The sequence below is a fragment of the Eriocheir sinensis genome, chromosome 67 (assembly GCF_024679095.1).
Source record: "Eriocheir sinensis breed Jianghai 21 chromosome 67, ASM2467909v1, whole genome shotgun sequence".
NCBI classification, from domain to species: domain Eukaryota; kingdom Metazoa; phylum Arthropoda; class Malacostraca; order Decapoda; family Varunidae; genus Eriocheir; species Eriocheir sinensis.
This window is the reverse complement of record NC_066575.1, coordinates 9,311,977-9,332,497: the sequence shown is the minus strand read 5'-3', so window position 1 is coordinate 9,332,497 and position 20,521 is coordinate 9,311,977. Positions and strand designations below refer to the sequence as shown.

At 45.1% G+C, this 20,521-nt stretch overlaps 1 protein-coding gene across 2 annotated transcripts; it reads right to left on the bottom strand.

The window, feature by feature from the left end:
- Window positions 1-780: 780 nt before the first annotated feature.
- LOC126988062 (codanin-1-like) lies at window positions 781-19,393 on the bottom strand. 2 transcript variants are annotated; one of them, XR_007741411.1, is made up of 20 exons: window positions 19,271-19,393; window positions 18,235-18,317; window positions 17,847-18,015; window positions 16,214-17,452; window positions 15,389-15,587; window positions 14,712-14,966; window positions 13,795-13,952; window positions 13,389-13,573; window positions 10,802-11,205; window positions 9,927-10,078; window positions 9,456-9,611; window positions 9,122-9,268; window positions 8,583-8,789; window positions 8,173-8,331; window positions 7,284-7,425; window positions 6,755-6,888; window positions 6,212-6,392; window positions 5,421-5,704; window positions 1,436-4,757; window positions 781-1,289 (listed from the first exon to the last, which is right to left on the bottom strand). XR_007741411.1 is itself a non-coding variant. In XM_050845864.1 (19 exons), exons 1-19 carry the CDS (start codon window positions 19,349-19,351, stop codon window positions 4,605-4,607), a joined length of 4,488 nt encoding a protein of 1,495 aa, XP_050701821.1. In that variant the 5' UTR covers window positions 19,352-19,393; the 3' UTR covers window positions 781-4,604. The 2 variants fall into 2 exon arrangements, 1 of the variants encoding a protein (XP_050701821.1); XM_050845864.1 differs by having other exon boundaries at window positions 781-4,757.
- Between the last annotated feature and the right edge of the window lie 1,128 nt (window positions 19,394-20,521).

The window sequence follows — 20,521 nt, the reverse complement described above, 5'->3', positions numbered from 1 at the left end:
AAGCCCTGCTGTTGCCTAATAACCTGGGTGCGGCCTTGTAATAATGAGTATTTGGCGCCATTGTGAGGAGTGTCTCGCTGTACGTCTGCTTCTGATGGAGGTCGCCCTGGGAATGGCGCGAAATCCTGCCTCCCCGCCAAATTATGTCTCATCTCCGCCACGCTTACTATTAAACTTACCCTGGTATAAACTACAAATAAATGACTATGAAAACATGATGATATAGCTAGTAACCGTAAAACTAAAGGACATTGAAAGTAGACTAATATATATGACCCCCAGAGTTCCCGGTAATAGTGCAAATTCTCGCTTATTAATGATCTTACACAGGAATGAACTACAAATATATAACTATGAAAACACAATGATATAGCTAGTAACCGTAAAACCAAAGGACATTGAAAATAGACGAATATATAATCACCCCCAAATCGAGTTCCCGGTAATGGTGCAAATTCTCGCTTCTTAATGATCTTTCGCAGGACGTTTTATGGCTCTCGTCCATTCTACCCTGTTTTCTGCCCGATGCTCATCCAATCCCATCAATGCCAAGTCTCCCTGTATACACCTTTTCCACGTTTTCCTAGGTCTACCAACTGGTCTCCTTCCTTCTACCTCCAATCTCTCCAAAACTCCCAGCACTGTATCCTCCCCTGCTCTCTTCACACGTCCAAACCATCTGAGTCTTTCCCTTCTGAGCACTGTTTCCAGGTCCTCTACATTGATAACACACAACAAAATCCTTACAAATACCTAGAGGGCAAATGATGTAGTCCTGGGTGGCATAGCATTGTATTATATTTCCATAAAATGTATATAATCAATCAATAATAAATAAAGCATTCTGAACTGTCAATATCAACTGACTTACACTGAGAATACTGTCCATTGCTCTCTTTGACCTCAGTTGACCCCTCCACCTTCACACACATACACACACACACACACTGAGGACAAAATGAGCTCTCTTACACACACACATAAGGAAAGGCTGTGACATGGTTAGGCTATACAAACATGAAGGCAGGCAAGGCTTTAAGGAGGCAAGCAAGATGGATTTCCTCAGTCATTAGATCCTTAAGGGCACAGGTCATGAGGATTATATTAAGCTGCCTCTGTGGTGGTCATATGATCAGTTACAACTACTCTCTGATTCATAACTTCCATCTTGCACTAGCTCCTCAGAATTCCCAAGACACAAAAACACACACTCCAGATGTCAATAAGAGGAGCTTAAGGAGGCACTGGGGATCAAGTTGAATGGTTACAAGCTACAAAATCTGCCTGCACTTTAATTCATCTTCTCTATCTTGCACTGGGCTCCATAGAATTCCCCAAAAGATATAAAAAACACACTTCAGATGTCAATAAGAGGGGTTTAAGGAGGCACTGGAGATCAAGTTGAATGGTTACAAGCTACAAAATCTGCCTGCACTTTAATTCATCTCCTCTATCTTGCACTGGGCTCCTTAGAATTCCCCAAAAGATATAAAAACACACTTCAGATGTCAATAAGAGGGGTTTAAGGAGACACTGGGGATCCAAGTTGAATGGTTAAGAACTACAAAATCTGCCTGCACTTAATTCATCTCCTCTATCTTGCATTAGCTCCTCAGAATTCCCAAGACATAAAAACACACACTCCAGATGTCAATAAGAGGGGTTTAAGGAGGCACTGGAGATCAAGTTGAATGGTTACAAGCTACAAAATCTGCCTGCACTTAATTCATCTTCTCTATCTTGCACACAGCTCTTCAGGATTCCCCAAAGATATGCATAAACACACTTCATTAAATATCAATAATAAGTGTTTAAGGAGGCAGTGGGGAGAATGTAACCTTTCTAGACACATGATCAAGAGTTACAACATCGGCACTATGATTCTTTTTCTCTATCTTGCACACAGCTCCTCAGGATTCCCCAGAGATATGCATAAACACACTTGCTAATATATCAATAGTAAGTGTTTAATGAGGCAGTGGGGAGCATGTAACCTTTCTAGACACAAGATCAGGAGCTACATACACTCTGATTCACATATCTTGCACACAGCTCCTCAGGATTCCCTAGAGATATGCAAAACCACACTTCCTTTAATATCATTAGTAGGTGTTTGAGGAGGCAGTGGGGAGCAAGAAATCATTTTAGACACATGATCAAGAGGTACAACAACTGCATTTTGATTCATCTCTTTAATCTTGCACACAGCTCCTCAGGACTCACTAAGATATCCACACTCCACCACCTGCTGACTTAACCCGGTAGCAGCGACGGGCCAAATTTGTGGCTTTACCGTGCAGCAACAATGGGCAAAATTTGTACCATGATATAACCCCCCCAAAATAGATGATGCATAAACTGATCGCAAATGCTTTGATATATATAATGAAATGGTTTGTGTGAGTGATGATTTTTTCTCATTTTTCTCGCTTAGAGGGACCATTTAGAAACATGATCCCCGCTGCTACTGGGTTAATATCATGTCTGGTTTGATGGCAAGGAATGCGCCACCAGTATTTCTGACAGACTTGCTGATATGTTCTAAGGCTATGAAGGACCTATGCTTAAAATGGCTATTGATACGTGCTTCATAGACCAACACTATTCATATTCCACCACTTAATATCATCTCTAGTTTGATGGCAAGGAATGCACCACCAGTATTTTTGACTGACTTGCTGATATGTTCTTCAGGTTGTCCCTCAGCCATAAGGTTGTTTAGGATCTATGGTTGAAATGTCTATCAATGCATGCTTCAGAGACCATCCTGCTTGCTTAATATCAAGTCTGGTTTGATGGCAATTAATGTATACCACCAGTATGAAGCTGTTAGTGTGAAGGCCCAAGCATTTAGAAGGCAGAGTGCTATTCATGCGTGACTCAGACCCAAACTGTTCACACTGATTCATCTGACGACATAATATCATATCTGGTTTAAAACTTAATAATGTAACAGTAAGTACATTCAATAAAAGGTAACAAGTCATTAAGTAATTGTTCGCACAGACGTGGTGAGAACTTAGGCAACGATAGACATGTTAATAAAGAGTTCTATACCAAAAGTCTTTTAATCCAATAGTTTTTTCGTGCACTACAGACTTCTGCTGTTTATTATTATTATTATTATATATATATTTTTTTTTATATTCTTGCCTTCCGAAATCTGGAATGTTCTTTTATTCATACTTTCCTTTTATCAAGATTTTGGACTTGTGGAATTTCTTGACCATAGGAATTTAGATTAACAAATTTACTGAATCAAAGACTTCTACTGATTATTATTATTATTATTCATTATGTTCTTGGCTTCAGAAATCTGGAATGTTCTTTTATTTATAGATTCCCATTATCAAGATTTTGTACTACTGGTCATTTTTTGATCATAGGAATTTGGATTAAAGGATTTTTAGTTTATCTGAACAAGGAAATCCTGCATACTTTCTGTCCATACACATCAAGATTTTGTACTAGTGGGATTTTTTGATCATAGGAATTTGGATTAAAGGATTTTTAGTTTATCCGAACAAGGAAATCCTTCATACTATCTCTCCTTATGTCGCTCAAAACTAAAGCTCCAAGCAACCCAAACAAAGGTATCTGGTATTAGTGGTACACGGTATACCTTAGCATAACAAGCTAGTTTGATTAACATGTTCCTACCACTTTTAGCTTACACAACAAACTCATGACAGTCCAGCTATGTAAGTACCTAAATGAGTAAGTACCTTGAGATACACTAAGTCACTATTGCGGGAAAATGCAAGCCGGTAAAAGACTAACACGTGGTCTACGACATTGAAAAATATAGAAAAATAAACTGTACTCAATCACATGACATCACAGAGTATTACTGACTATCACTTGATCAGCCACTTTGACATGTAGGTAAGAACACTGAGACACACTACCCTGTATCTTCGTTCCTTCGGCCACACCCAACACCACCAACCTGACAACCCAAAGGAGATCTCACCCTTACTAATACTTGTTCCATAGATGCCTGCCTTGATTCCCCCTTCCTACTGTCTGACTCTTCCTGTTACAACCCTTGCCTATACTGATGCCTGGCCTGTATCCCTCTTAACACTCAAGTCCTCCCATGACAAGCCTTACCTATACTGATACTTGCTCCTAAGATGCCTCCCATTGTATCTTTCCTCCTAGCAATCAAGTCCTCCTATGACAAGCCTTGCCTATCCTAATGCCTGCTTGGAACTCCCTCAAAGGGGTAGCCATAACAAGTCTCAATTTGCACTTGTCAACGCACTACATCCTTGCATACTCAGGCTCGTTCCCTCAGTCATCTATCCCCTCCCAGACTACCCACCCGTTCCCATCTCCAGCTCCACCCTCCACTCTTCCTCTCCTTGACTACCCATCCATTCCTGCCTCCAGCTCCACTTTTCCTCTCCCTAACCACTCATCCTTTCCCACCTCCAGCTGTTTCCTCTCACTTTGCCACCTTTCCTCTTCCTGACTACCATCTCCCATCTCCAGCTATTCCCTCTCACCTATCCTTCCTCTCCCTATCCATCCATCCCATTCCCACCTCCAGCTGTTTCCTCTCCCTAGCCACTCATCCCATTCCCACCTCCAACTCGACTCTAAAATTCTTCCCCAAGGTCGTCCATCTGCTCACACACCCAGCCCACCCAGTCCAGCATCTGCATCAGTGTGGAGTCGTCCTGGAACTCCTTCTGCTTGAGGGCCGTGCGGGTGACTCCCTCGATGCACACAGAGATGCCCGACAAGATCTCCTGCGGACGGGAAGAAATGATGATAGAGGAGGTCAGGACATGAGAACATTTGAGGTGTCTAGAGGAGAATGAGCATAAGAAACAAAGCAATTTCTTTTCTAGTATCCACTAAGAAAAAATATGTAAGTTGCAAGGGAAAAGTGACCCTCGGTACACCATTTACAAGGTCACTTTTCACTTGCAACTTGTTTCATGTTTTTCCTGTAATGTGTAGCCTGCCTTTCTTGATGCATATGATAAAAAAATGGCTTAGTCCCTTATGCCCTTCTCCTACAGACACCTCGGTCAGTATTATAAGAAACTTTCGCTTCTGACACCAACTATTTCTAACGGTCAAAGAAGTGATCTGTCCGGTTCTAATGAGTGTTTCTTTAGGCTCATGGTACAGAAGAAGGGTCAGACTACCACCAGGGACATGAGACTACTCCTGGAAATGCCCAAAACTCTTACGAAAGCCTTGGCAAATGTGTAAACTTGGGCGACGAAATGTTTAGTAATACGGCCCCTCATGTCAAGAATTTATCCAACCTCTTCTGGAAGGTATCAGCATCCCCTTGCCTAAACAGAGTCAGTCCTTCCTAAGCCTTCCCTGAGAAAAGCACTGGAGCCACCACTGCCACAAAACATAGCACGGAGTTATTACACTAAACAACAATACTCTACCTGTGGCCACGAGTGTCTGAGCAGGGCGACAGAGTGGTCCAGGAGGGTGGCTGGGGTGAGGAGCTCTGCAGTCAGGAGGAGGCATATCAGCTCTTCAATCTTCTTCCACGAGAGTCTTTGGTGGGCTGGGTCTGGGTTCTGGGCAACTAGCATTACCGTGCGGGGACACAGGATGGAGCCCAGGCAGGAGGGTGTGGGCAGGACTCCCCCCAGCGCTACAGGACGCCACAGAGCCACGAACTCCTCCTGCATCTCTGTGGTCATAAGTGTCGGAACACACACGGCTGCCAGAGAGGGAGGGAAGGGCAGATATTAGGAGCAGATGGGCAGGTAATAGGAGCAGATGAGCAGGTAATGGAAGCAGATGAGCAGGTAATGGGAGCAGATGGGCAGATAAAAAAAATAATAGAAGCAATTTAGCAGATAACAGGAGCAGTATAATAATTTTTTTCCTTAGTTTTTATTTTTTTTCAGTAAAGGAAGCAGATGAAGGGAAAAAAAAGCCCACTAGTTCCTGCCCCTATAAAAAAGAATATGAGTAGAAAAAAAAAAAAAAGGTCAATTTCGCGCCACTTACACTCTCAAAACAAGACGATAAACTAAGTAGGAGAGGCCACCCCCTAGCCCTTGATACTTTCCTCATTAGAGAAAAAAAGCCTGCTGATTACTGCCCCTAAAAGAGTATAGATGAGTGACCAAAAAAAAAAAAGGATCAATTTCAGGCCTCCTATACCCTCACACCAAGACAATACACTAAGCAGGAGAGGTCAGCCCCCCAGCAGTCCACTCACCCAGCACCACCAGGAGGTCAACGGTGAGTGTCTCAAGAGCCCGGTGAGCTGCCAACATCACGTCCTGTCGTTGGGTGAGGCTCCTGCGCACGTCACCCACCACGCCTGACACCACCTCCCGCGTCGCCACCCCAGAAGACTCGGCTGTCCCTGGGCTCGACGTAACCTCCCGAAGGATGCTCTGAGGGCGTAGGAGTGTGAGTGTTAATATAGGAGTATTTAAACAACAAGTAATAGCATGGGAGGTACGTAGAGAGAGAGGGCGAGAGAGAGAGAAAAAAATTATAAAATAACAAAAATGAGAGTAAGGAAAAGGAGAGAGAGAGAGAGAGAGAGAGAGGGGGGGGAGTAAAATAAGTGTATAGGAAAACAACATTCTCTCTCTCTCTCTCTCTCTTTCTTCTCTTCTCTTCTCTTCTCTTCTCTTCTCTTCTCTTCTCTTCTCTTCTCTTTCCTTCTCTTCTCCTTCTCTTCTCCCCTTCTCCTTCCCTTCCGTCCCCTCCCCTTCCCTCTCTCCCTGATCATAACAAAGCACTTTCCTACCTTGATGGTGGTGAGGACCGTGGAGGGGGCTGGGGCATCATGGAAGTGTTCCTTGACCTTCAGCGGCAGGCCCTCAGGGGGAGTGGTTGCCTTCTTGGTGAGGAGCTGCAGCTGTCGGGGCTGGTGCACTGGGGCTGTGTGTGGGAGGCAGGGAGGGAAGGGAACATAAGAAAAGGTCAAACACACGATTGCTTATTTTCATGGGAAAGTTAGGACAGCTGAAATGCATGACTGGTTATTATCTATGTGGAACTGGGCATGATGAAATATATGTGGAATGAAATGTAAGTGGAATGAAATTTAAGTAGAACTGAAATATAATCCATAGAAAAGTAGTAGCATCAGAAATATCAGGAGAAACAGTAGTAGCAGTTATAGTAGTAGTAGTAGAAGTAGCAGCAGTAGTAGTAGTACTGCCTGAGAGATATACTTGGCCATAACAAAACAATAACAAAAATCTGACACTGACACAAGTATTCACAGTAAACAAGTAAATGACTGGATAAGTAAATGGGCAGAGGAGACGTACAGCTGAAGGAGTGGTCGAGAGGGGACTGTGGCGTGCGGCTGTGGCTGGGCGTGGAGCTGTCGGCCACCATCACACCGGGGCACACCTCCACACACTCGGGGTTGGAGGGGGTGAGGTCATGACTAGAGGCCTGGGCGGCTGTCTGAAATAAGGAAGAATAAACATGACTAGAGGTTTGAGTGGTGGTTTGAAGTGAGGAAGAAAAAAGGTCTGGCAGAATGAAATAAGGAAGGAAAATATGATTAGGATTTTGTGTGGTAGTTTGAATTGAGGAAGGAAAATGGATGGTCTGGCAGAATGAAATAAGGAAGGAAAAATATGATTAGAATTTTGTGTGGTAGTTTGAATTGAGAAAGGAAAATGGATGGTCTGGCAGAATGAAATAAGGAAGGAAAAATATGACTAGAGGTTTGTGTGGTAGTTTGAATTGAGGAAGAAAAAAGGTCTGGCAGAATTAAATAAGGAAGGAAAAATATGACTAGAGGTTTGTGTGGTAGTTTGAATTGAGGAAGAAAAAAGGTCTGGCAGAATTAAATAAGGAAGGAAAAATATGACTAGAGGTTTGTGTGGCTATCTGAATTGGGGAAGAAAAACGGATTGTCTGGCAGAATGAAATAAGGAAGAAAAAAAATATGATTAGAGTTATGTGTGTAAGTCTGAAATAAGAAGGAAAAACATAATGCTATACCCCTTGAACCCCCTCCTTCTTACCACATCATGTCCGGTGAAAGAATGTCATGATTAGAGTCTTAAACTGTATCTCTGCTGTACCCCTTAAAGCCCTTCCTCCTTATCAGTATAACATAAAAAAATATGATTAAAGAATTTTCATATATCAAATGGTAGGACACACACATATCACAATGCAGTCCAGACCCTCAAGCCTTACCGCCTGGAAATCTGCCGCCTTCTGAGCCTGGCGGAGGAGGCGGTCAGCATCGGCCGTGAGATCCTTGCAGAACAGCGTTGGGGTGAGGTGTGACTGAACCCATGCCGCCACCTTCTCCCGGCTGCAGCGGCTCACCAGTTTCCTGCACACCTCCACGCCCTGTGAAAGCAACAAAACACACTCAAACGCCCTGGCAGTGGAGTATTTTCACCCGTCACCAAGAGGCCTACGACTTAAACTCATTCAAGAGGAGAGTATAAACCTCTCCACCTAAAATTGACCTCTCTCTTGGCCTCTTCTTCTCTCTGCTTTTGTTTGGAGAAGAATTTAGCAGGTTTTTACATTTGTTGTTTTTTGCCCTTGAGCTGCCTTCGTTGCTGTCAATAAAAGAAAAAAGCAGTGAACTGTACCTGTGGGGTGATGTCTGGGGGCAGCAGGAGGGCAAGCGCTGACTCCACCTCCCCGTCGCAGTGCTGGTGGGTGAGCTGAGAGCAGCGCGTCCGTGCCTGCTCCGCCACCTCCTTCCCCACCTCCATCACGCGCTGCTGCACCAGGTCCCGCACTCGCTCCCCCCCTTGAGGAGTGGTCTGGAACTGCTCCTCGATCATGGCCTTCAGCTGGATATGGAAGTGAGGGTGAGACTTGTTAATGAAGAGATATATGAATTTAATTAGTAAACGCATAAGTATTCTGGTTTTGGTTAGGTTAAGTTTAGGGTCTCTTCAAACACATGACATACAGCAACTTATGGCAAAAACTCAACATAAAGACCTCACTCTGTTAGGTAATAATTCTCATTACTGGAGAGGCTTATCTGAATTAACCATGTACACGAATATTATTACAACCCCCCCCCCCCAAAAAAAAAACAGCTTCAATAACTAACACCAACGACAAGACCCTAAAGAAAAGACCAACAAAGAGGGTGAGCTAGAGAGCCGTGACACACCTTGCCCAGCGCCGCCTCCCTGAGTGTGGGCAGCACCTTGGAGCGCAGCGTCTTGATCACATTGGAGGACACGCGCTCCACCACGAAGTCGGTTGTCTTGCGCACCGACGTCGGCTGGTTGTGGAAGAAGTTGTCCTCCAGCTGCATCTGTGAGGAGAGGGTGCAGAGGTGACGGTATGAGATTGACTGAACTAAATTACATCATGATTTTCAATGTCCTCCAGTCTCTTTTCATACAGAGTGACATATTGCAGCCAGCCATTCATTCTTCTTAGCTTGTTTTGCCCTTGTTTTGTCTCTGTACTGTAAAATAAATAAAATAAAATGTTCGTACCTGAAGCTGCAAGTGAGTGTTGGTCCTGTCCGTGGCCGAGTGTGGCGTGATCTTGCGGAAGGTGCTGGCCCCCTTGTTGCCCCCCGCCACCCCCAGCAGGGAGTCGCTCAGCAGGTTCTTCAGCTCACTCACAAAGGGGCAGCAGAGAGTGATCATCTGAGGGCAAACCATTACATCAAATGTCAACCAAGTATACACAGCCCTTACAGAAAATGGATAAATGAAGTGTCCTCTATAAATACAGCTGAAGGAATTCCTACCACTATTACAGCAGATATCAACCCATCATACAGAGCCTTTAGAGGAAATGAATGAATAACCTGTCCAAACCACTCCAATGAATTTTGCTTTGCCTACATAACCAAATAGTCCCCCTTGCATTTTGGTAGAGTTCCCTCCTCCTACCATATAAATGAGGATAAAATAAGACCCTTTGCCCTCCATGTCACAAACTGGCAAGTGCCTCCCTACCTGGTGGTCCACAAAGGGTGCCTCGTCCAGGGTGAGGGCCGTCTCCGTGGCCACCTGCGACTCAGTGCCTTTGAGGGGGGTGGCCTGCGGGGTCTCCACCATGCTCATCAGGAGGGCCTTGGAGGGGGTCTTGAGTGGGGATTGGGAGGCGCCTGGTGGTGGAGGGAGATTTGGTTTAAGTTAGTATGATTCAATTTTTTTTACAGTAAAGGGAGAAGCTCAAGGAAAAAATATAAGCCTGTTAAGTACTGCTGCTATAAGGGTGAATAGAATAGACTCCAGAAGAGGGGGCACTTTTAGATGGAGAGGTATCTTGATGCTCCCACAATTAAACCGATAGCAGCGACGGGCCAAATCTGTGGCTTCACCGTGTAGCAGCGACGGGCCAAATCTGTGGCTTCACCGTGTAGCAGCGACAGGCCAAATTTGTGCCATGAAATTTACCCCCAAAAATAGATGATACATAATCTGATCAGAAATGCTTTGATATATATTATGAAATAGTTTGTGTGAGGGGTGATTTTTCTCATTTTTCTCGCTTGGAGGGACCATTAAGAAACATGATCCCCGCTGCTACCGGGTTAAAAGAGTTCAAGTCATAGGCAGGAGGAAATATAGGCAAAAGAAGGTTGCTCCAGAGTTTACAAGCATATGGGATGAAAGAATAAAGATGCTAGCTAACGCTTGCATGAGGGATATGGACAGCATAAGGATGAGCCAGAGTGGAAAGTCATATCCAGCAAGGCAAAATACATAAAGTAAGAAATAATTTGGAATATTTACTTTACATTCCTTCAAAAAATGTGAAATCTAAACTCATGTGATGCAAGAGCTCACTGAACGACACCCTTTTTGTGTTTCTTTGAGCGTACTACCTTGCAACACATTCTTTGAGGGTGTGGAGGTCAGGGTCTGCTCTTCTCCATGAGGCTGCGAGGCACTTTTGGAGGGTGACATCAGGTCAGGGGGAATGACTCCAGCATCCTGTGCCCCTGACTTCCCCTCCTCATAAGGCTTGCTGGTGACTGGCTGTGCTGACTGGTTGAGGCAGGCGGCACAGACTCGGCCATAATGGGTGCTGAGGGTGCTGAGTGTGAGGCTGTACTCCTGGTGGTCAATGTCTGCCTCGCTGACCTCCACAAAGAAGAGGCCGTCAGGGAAGTTTGGCAGGTCAAAGAGCCAGCCCAGGAGCAGCTTGAGGAGGAGGCTGTTGGAGGGGGCGAAGGTCTTCCCCGGCGAGGGTCTCCCACATGATGGACAGACCAAGCCTCCCTCCGGCCTGCAAGGAAAAGTGATGCAATGAATATCTTGTGGAAAATGAGTTACCACAGTGGACATGTAGGATGTGTTTGACAATCCGTACACTACACAACTTCCAACTAGAGAAATAAACCCTTTATTCTATGTAAATCTATGCACTGAAACTCAAATTTATGAAACTTGTAAACCAAACTGCAAAAAAGTTAATATATTTTGTTTTTATTTCATTAACAATAAGATTTTTTATAACACTAAACAATATATACATCAGTATTTAATAATACTAAATACTGCAAACAATATAATCTCTTATTCCATTTGGTATGCTTCTCATACTCTTCGCATATAACAAACTTTCAAACATAATGTGAAGGTGAAGTTGATAAAGATGAACAGTGAAAAGCTTCTGAAAGGAAGAACTGTGAGCCAAGAGGTGAAGAAAGAAGTGAGGAAAAGCATGATTTTGCTGAGCCATGGACCGTGGAAGTGTTTACAGGCAGCATTAGGCAGCGGTGGGTCCAGGGGAGCTGTTTGTCCCGGGAAGTGATTCACTATCACCCACAGGCACACTCAGTATTTGAGGCTAATCTCCAGATGTTATTCGATTCTTAAGCTTACACAAAATTTTCAAATATTTTAGAGAAAATTGTGGCACTTTTATGCTGAAACTGTGAACCTGTGACCATTAGTTAATAGAGCTAGAGGCTGCAGGCTCTCACGGCCTACATATGGAATAACACTTGTAAAGGTGCATGTCATTACAGTGTTTCAAGGCGCTGATCATCTCAGGATTCACTATTGCACACACTGTGTTGTGTTTTCATTCAGTCTTGATTTGTCCCTTGCCTGTATACACACTAACGCACGAACCTTTCACTCTCATGCATGAACCTCATGTACGCAACACTCCTTTAGCAAAGGATAACTCTTCAACAGCTTGTCGCAGTCACTAACAGAACTGTTCTCAACCAAATGCTATCCGACAAACCTCCTCTTTCAAGCACTGAACTCACACAATAAATATTTGAGTTAGGGTCTCTGAGATGGATGAGTAAGAGAAGGCTTACCTAGAGAGCGAGTCAGCATGGAAGCAAAGATTTAAGTACAAAAGGGAGGAGGGACTCCACCAGGACCACAACCCTTGTGGTTCAAGACCAAAGAGAACAAAAAGGCATTATTAGAAGACTCTCCTCTCAATTATATGAACAGTAAATGGTGGAGCAGTATTAATGCTGCTGACTTGTGGCTGGGCAGCATGTAAAGTGCAGCTGTTAATGTAGCATAAAGTTGGTCCAGCACAGTACAGTGCCATGTGTGTTTCTGGTTAATAATGAACTTCTGTGTGCAGTTAGTGGTCATGTGTGCATAATGAAATATTTTCTCTTGTGAAAAGAACCCTAAACTAACTGAGTCCCAAATAATTCCAGGGTGAAACATGTGAATATATTTAATCTGAAAACTTGGCAGATTCAACACATGTAAAACCCTTATAAATGAAGGTTGAAGGAAGAGAAGATAGCAATGTTTACCATGACCAAGCCACATCCTCCCAAACATCATAAAGCTTTAAAATAACATGGGAATAGAGACACAGAAACAAGACAAAGGTGCCAAGCATTAAACAGGGAGGGAGACAATTGAATACAGTGCTTCAGCAGTGATCTTTAGAGTTATACCGTGTGATTCAGACCAAGTCACCACACCTAGCTCAAGGGAGAGTGAAATAATACATGGTCACTAAGTAAGCTTTTTAGAGGCCAAATAGCCAGCCAGATATGACCCCCACAGTCTGCCCATGGTAAGTTGGTAACCCTCACCTATACATCTAGAATGGTAGACAGAGTGAAAGCTTGAGGAATATTTGACAAACTAAAATGAAAATGATACTGCTGGGAGATAAGTACAGCCTTAAATGCATGAGAAAGCCTTAGCAGTGAACAGGCGCATGACAGAGACTAGCAGAGAAATGGTGTGAGTGGCTAATAAGTACATATATCAAAGAAAAGTATAAAAGTAGGTCAGCTCTTGAGTAAAGTGCCCAATGCCTGTATAGCTAGAACTGGTGTCCATGGGGCTATCTAGGAAACAGGTCTTGATCCCGTCTTGTGAAGTAATTGCTGATATAACGCAAAGTGATTTCAGTGATGCACCATGTCTCTATTTTCTTGTTCTCTTCCTTCCTCTCCCTCCTCTCTCTCTCACCTGTCCACGTGGAGCAGCCTGAGCACCTCCCTGAGCGCCATCACCACAGTCAGGTAGTGGTACGAGTGCAGGGCCACGGGGTCCACCATGCTCAGCAGCTCCACCACCCAGGTCACCCCCACCACCAGCTGGCCCAGCGTGGCACACCGACGCAGGGCACCGCATAGGCTCACGGGTGGACAAACCTGGCGGGGGAGGAAGGGGAAGTGAAAGGGAGAATAGAGGAAAACTAACTAAGGAAAGGAAGCACGTATGAATTTTCTGACCTAGAGTAACTGTTTGGGGTTTTGCTTGGTTAGGTTAGGTTAAGTTTAGGGTATCTTCAAACACATGATAGCCAGCTCCTTATGGTATAAATCAACAAAGAACGACCTCAATTTGTTGTATAGAAAGTAGACTGTCCTACCTTGCTTCTGAGGGCCACTTGGCAGGCCAGAACGCTCTCAGGCAGGTGCTCGCTGGTCTGGTACGGCAGGAACTCCAGGAAGCCGAGGAACTTGGCCAACAGACGCAGGTTAAGGACCACCGAGCGAGCCTCCTCCCGCACCATGATGTCCACTGGGTCTGCAAGGGAAGGGACACTTACTACCCTTGTATTGCCAACTAGGGAGAGAAAAAGATGTTGTTGGGGTTTGCAAGGAAAGGACACAAGCTCTGCAATATCAATGAGGAGAGATAAAGAAGACTTATGTCCACTGGGTCTGCAAGGGAAGGGACGCTTACTACCCTTGTATTGCCAACTAGGGAGAGAAAAAGATGTTGTTGGGGTTTGCAAGAAAGGACACAAGCTCTGTAATATCAATGAGGAGAGAAAGAGAGAAGACTTATGTCCACTGGGTCTGCAAGGGAAGGGACGCTTACTACCCTTGTATTGCCAACTTGGGAGAGAAAAAGATGTTGTTGGGGTTTGCAAGGAAAGGACACAAGCTCTGCAATATCAATGAGGAGAGAAAGAGAGAAGACTTTTATGTCCACTGGGTCTGCAAGGGAAGGGACACTAGCTTTACAATATCTACTTAGGAAAGAGAAAAATGACGTGCATAGGGTCTGCATGGGATGGGACACTCACTACCCTTGCAAAGCCAATTTTTGAGAGAGAGAGAGAGAGAGAGATGGATAGCTGCTTTACACTATTAGATATACATGTAGCTACAATAAAAATCCATGAAAAAATTAAGACTGTTACTGACATTATTAGCTTATCGGGTTTTTTGTTTTTTGTTTTTGTTGCCCTTGAGTTGCTTCCAATCCTGTAAAAAAATAGAGAAATAAAATAAAATATACTAAAAAAATCATTACTGACTCTCCCTCCAGCAGCCTCACCTCCCTCCTCCTGCTCCATGGTGAGGAACTCCTGCTCGCTGAGGCTCAGGATCTGGCTGACGAGGACGTCCTTGAGGTGCCGGTTGAAGGTGAAGTTGGCGGCCGTGATGATGAAGTCGCGGAAGAACTCCTGCGAGCCGGAGAAGGAGGGCGCCGGGCAGGGACCCCCAAGCTGTGCCGGGGTGACCAGGCGCTCGTACAGACGCTTGTACTTTTCAGGGTGTTGCCTCTTGAGCACGGTCAGCACCCCGAGCCCTGGGTGACCATGGAAGAAATAAAAGGCTTTAGGCTCTCCACTTCTGTTCATTTGAGCCTTGTATACACTACCCCCAAAAATAGAAATGTATGGGAAATGATGTGGTAAATATATAGATGTAAAAATATAGAGAAAACTAAGCAAACAAGTATATATCAATGTGTAGCAGAGTCCCGAACAGTGTGAAGTTGCAAAGCGTGGTTTCTGAGCAACTAAAATTTGTAAATAGATGTAGAGACCAGTCCAAGTGTGAAGCTGAATAGGACAAATAGTAAGCCACAAAATATTTAATAAAAAATGACGAAGCAGGGCATGGTTTCAGACAGCACAAGCAGCAGTAACCAAGCCCTCCCTAAGGTTGATATACAAGACTCAAGTTGGAGGTGTAACTATAACAAACTTTAATGTGTTGGCAGCCTACCTTCCTGGTCCTGGTTGAAGTGGCACTGGTCATCATCGCCGCGACACATGGCCAGCAGCTGGGACTGGAAGAGGCGTGCGAAGTGGACCATGTTGGTGGGGCTGGGGCAGGCCTTCAGCAGGTTGTAGATGCGGGAGCCCAGCACATGGCCAAAGCTCCAGCCTGGCGTGAGGTGGCCGTCCTCCCAAACACGCAACATCTGATAATGACAACAACACACTGAACTTAGAGGTGGCAAGGTGAGGGACCAAACAGGGAGGAGAGGCAGATAGCTAAGGGATGAGATATTGTTTAGGATAGAAGAAAATACTCACAAGAATAAACATGCAGCATCTGACAACAACAACAACACACTGCATTGAGAGAAGGTGGAGTGGGGCCAAACAGGGAGGAGAGGAAATGAAAAGAAACTAAGCAACTAATGAATGGCTTCCCAGTTTTGTCATTCTCTCTGAACCTCACCCAACACTCCTTATTTTCTATTTGATATTTGGAAGCTCAACTTAATGAATAGGAAGAAAAAGAAGCAGAACAGTCACATGATTCAAGTCATTACTGGTTTTCCTTTTCATTTATATTTTCCAGGTTTGAAGGAGGAAACACTCTAGGTAATTTTTGTATCTTTTTTCCTTGCCCTTGATTTGATTATGAGCATGAAGAATTACCTTAAGTCTGCCAAGGCTCTCCAACAGACACTATGACACCCCTAGAGAGCTTGATAAAGGCCTGACATGCTCCACCATCTCTGCCAATTTCCCAAGCTATTACCAGAGGCTACTCCCACTGTCCTCACTCTTAACACTGCCACGATAATCCATGACTCACCTCGTAAAAGGAATCCCTCTGCTTCTTGAACAGCTGGAAGGTCAGGTCGCTGGGGAAGTTGTTGCGGTTGTCGGTATCAGACTGGAATGAGACGCTACCGATGGGGGACTTCGGGGCCTGGGTGAGACAGGGTGCGGGGGGTGGCCTCTCCAGGTGGTTGAGGAGGAGCTGCTGGAGAGGCTCGGAAAAGGCTGCCACGCGAGGGTTTTCGTAGAGCAGCCTGAGTGTGCCTCGGTCCAGGAGCTTCACCAGGCTGGCCACCCTCAGCAGCACACTAATGGCAAAGTACACACAGTTATGCCCCGTGCCCAGCGTGGTCTTACAATCCTCCTGTGGCTGTGGGTCCTCAGTGACGGGTGCCGTGAGGAGCTGCAGCGTGTAGTACAGCTCCACCATGAGGTTCGGGGCACGGCTGCGGAGGATGAGGTCAGCATACACCTCCGTCAGGGCATCAAGACGGATGTGATCTGTGACTAGCTGTGGCGAGGCATGGATAAGGTCACTAAGCTTCTCTGCAGGCCTCTGTGCTATTGACTCTTGTGCCGCCAGCTTCTCCGCCCTTCCTCCACCTGCTCCTCCTTCACCCTGTCTCTTAAGGCGCACCTGCCGCAGCAGCTCCCTCTCCTCCTCCATGGTGTGGCTGCCAGCGCCCTCCCCAGCCATGAAGGGGGAGCTCGGGTCCTGGCAGTGAGGGACGCCAAACACCGCCTTGCTGCCCTCACCAAACGCCCGTCCCTTGCCGTGCTGCTGTATGCTGCTGGTGATGCTGAGGGTGGTGATGCGTGTGGGGTTTATCCTGCGCTTCTGTCGGTCCTGTGGGGTAGGCGCTGCTCCTATGACGGGGAAGGCATCCTGGTCACTCAAGTCCAGCACCTGAGGGGACTCCTGCCTGCGGAGTGACCAGCTGCCTCCCCCTGACCTGCCGGAACCCTGGGGGCTGGTCAGGTCCTGGTGAGGGGTCTTCTTCTTGGTGTTCAGCTTCACCTCTGGGGATATGAAGTCCCCCAGCACTAGCCGCTGCTCACTGTGCTTCCCCTCCCCGTGGTGGCCCCACTTCCCCCCGCGGTGCTCAGACCCGCCAGAGCTGTGGCGCTTGTTCCGGGCGGGGCGCTCCTGGGGCGACACTCTGGCCCCAGCACTGGCCCACCCTTGGCTCTGGCTGTCACCTATGCCAAAGGAATCTCGTAGTATGTGTTCCAAAGCCGGCACCTTGCTCTCCTCTGAGGGGCTTGCATTATCCTGTTACGTCCAATGTGTTAGTGTTATTATTATTGAGATCTATGAAAGGGCATCACGGGAAAATAAAAGAAATGAAATAGGTCCAAACAAGGTCCCCTCAATGAGCATAGATATGAGAACAAGATAATGACAGTAGAGTAAGAAGAATAAAAAAGAGAAGAGAACAATACAATCAAATTAGGTGTGCTAAAATAATTTAATTAACAGCACATTGGCCGTTTTCTTTTTTGCCAGTAGTACTCTGGTGTTGAGGCTTACTAAAAATGCTGGCCATTGGTTCAGAAATGATGATTCTCACTTATATTGGTCAGGGATGGCAACCAGCATAAAAGATAGAAAAACAAAGAAAAAGAATGGTACCTTAGTGCAGGTAAGTGTTACTTGTGTGGCTTACCTTGGAGGTATCCACAAAGGTAAGGGTCTTGGCGCGTGAGGGGGCAGGGTTGTGGCGGCGCTGGCCTCTGCCAGGTGGGCGCTTGTTGGGAGAGACATACTTGGTGACTCGCACTGAGCTGGGGACCTTGTTAGGGGTGACTCCACCCTCTGAACTGCTCTGTAACACACTGCAAAAGCAAATAAAGCTGAGTACAATGTGCAGTAAATTCTCCATTTTAAAAGATAAACTGAGGCAAGGAACATCAAGTTGTTGTATCCAGAAGTTCAATATGGCTAAGGTATGGGCAGATATACAATACATGGTGCTCTGTTTGCTCTGCATTTATTTTATGTCAATGCAATGAAGGATATTGGGTGCAGTTTTCTTTCACTTGTTTGCCACACACCTGCTTGACTGCTCCCGCAAGTAGTTCAGGAACACCGGCACAAACTCCACCCTCAGGGGTTCAAGCTCCTTGGAAATGCCATCCTGTGAGGGGGAGTAAGAACTGTATACAAAAACAAACAGATAAACAGGGAGGAAGGAAGTGCATTGGTTGTGAAGAAACAGAATATATAGAACATTTGGATATGAGAATGCTCACTTTACTTAATGTTAAGGTAAAGGTAAAGTTGGGGGCATATGCTTTAGCTGCGCATGGCCTCGGTGCTCATCTCCGTCACATTAGCCCTTGAGCCTGTGGTGGGAGGGAGCCCATCACCCCGGGACACTGGGCAAGAGTGACATCCGGGCTACCACAGTTTACTTTCCCCAGATACCCATTTACTGACCTCGCAGAGCGCTACACTAGCAGAGGAGCGGGGACTGAAACTTCATCAATGGTAAACGATAACAGCTGGGTGAGCTGCACGCTGCCGCCCAGGCCGGGACTCGAACCCGGGCCTGCGGTTAATGCACGACTGGACCCGGACAGGGAGCCCCACCAGGTAAGGTAAGCAGGTAAGCCAGGGTGCCACTGAGCTGAGGTGGCGGCCTGTAGAACTAATACTAATAATAATTTTAGTTGACCTCTCTTTACTCTTGTCTATTATGGGAGCGGTGAGTAGCAGCGGGCTTTTTCTACTCTTTTTGTTGCCCTTGAGCTGTCTCCTTTGTTGTAAAAAATAAATAAATAAATAAAATCGCCCTGTCTCGTCGAGGACCATAACGCGCCATAACCCAGCATGCCCACGCCCTGGTACAACATATACAGTAATTCCTGGCGTACAGTTTGTATTACGAAGGAGAAATAAGACGTAAGCTCACCCACGGGCCTGATAAAACCCCTGGTAATGACCGCACCGCTGGGCCATGGTGGCTAACGAGATGGGTGCGGCGACATGGCCAGTGTAAGAAGCCCTCTCACCACCCCCACGAGGCTTGACCCACCGTTATTTTTATCTCTAACTATCCTCCATTAATCAGTCTGTCATTTAACTCACCGCCGGCGCCCCGTCCAGCCACAGTAGCAGGTCAGCGGGACATATTTTGGCCTGGAGCAGCAGGTCAATGAGCGCCGCCATGTCTCCCTCTCGGCCCTTCAAAACAAATCAAACTGTCCACAAACCTCTAATGTATAAATAAAGGACAGTTGGTCATTAATAAGGTACAAAAATAAAGTAAAAAATTAAGTTCTTCAATGTTACTTCATAAGATTTAATGGGAAACCTGAGAATAAGACCATACGAGAATATACAGGCCTCAGCATAACAAACCTCTAATGTATAAATAAAGGAAAGTTGGTCATCAATAAGGTACATAAATGAAGTAAAAAAATATGCTCTTCAATGTTTCTATATACGATTTAACGGGAAACCTGAGAATAAGAAAATAAGAGAGTATCTAATGTATGAACAGAGGAAGGTTGGTTATCAATAAGGTACAAAAAAAAAGTATAAAATAAAGTTCTTTAATATTCCTAATGTAAGATTTAACGGAAACATGAACATAAAAGAGAAATAATAGACATGCTTCTTTTCGTATATCCCACCTCTTCCTCTTCCTCTTCCTCTTATTTCTAGGTCTTTTTTATATTTTTTCTTCTATATTCTCCTTCTTCTTCTCTCTCTCTCTCTCTCTCTCTCTCTCTCTCTCTCTCTCTCTCTCTCATTATTGCTTTATTTATTGTATTTACCTTAATATTTCCCTTTTTATCTCCTATGGCAGGGGTGACTAGGCAAAGTAAATCAGCCTTTCAAATTCTATATATCACGATGTCAGCCAAATATTTATTAGTTTTCATACTGAGAACATTATAATAGGAGAATAAATGTGCCTGTTGATGCTTTGCCAAAGACTCAAATTGTTCGTTATCTCACTATCTCCCATTAACCAATCTCAATTTAGAGCTATCTCACTTTTTCTCACACCATGTCACTCATCAACACTCATATTTTAGTCTTTGAAATGTTTTGTTTATCTTTAACCCTCATTTTCTCTAATTAAAATTATCTCTAACTCGCTCTACCATATATTCCAAAACTTAGTCCAAACGTTCTTAAATTCTAGGAGGAGAGGAAGAGGAGGAGGAGGAGGAGGAGGAGGAAAAATATTATTAGAAATGTCATAAAAAATATTACAAATGGTGAGAGAGAGAGAGAGAGAGAGAGAGAGAGAGAGAGAGAGAGAGTTCACCCATACCAAGTTAGCTCACTTTCACCCATAGAACTAGATCTAATCTCGCCTTTTCTTTT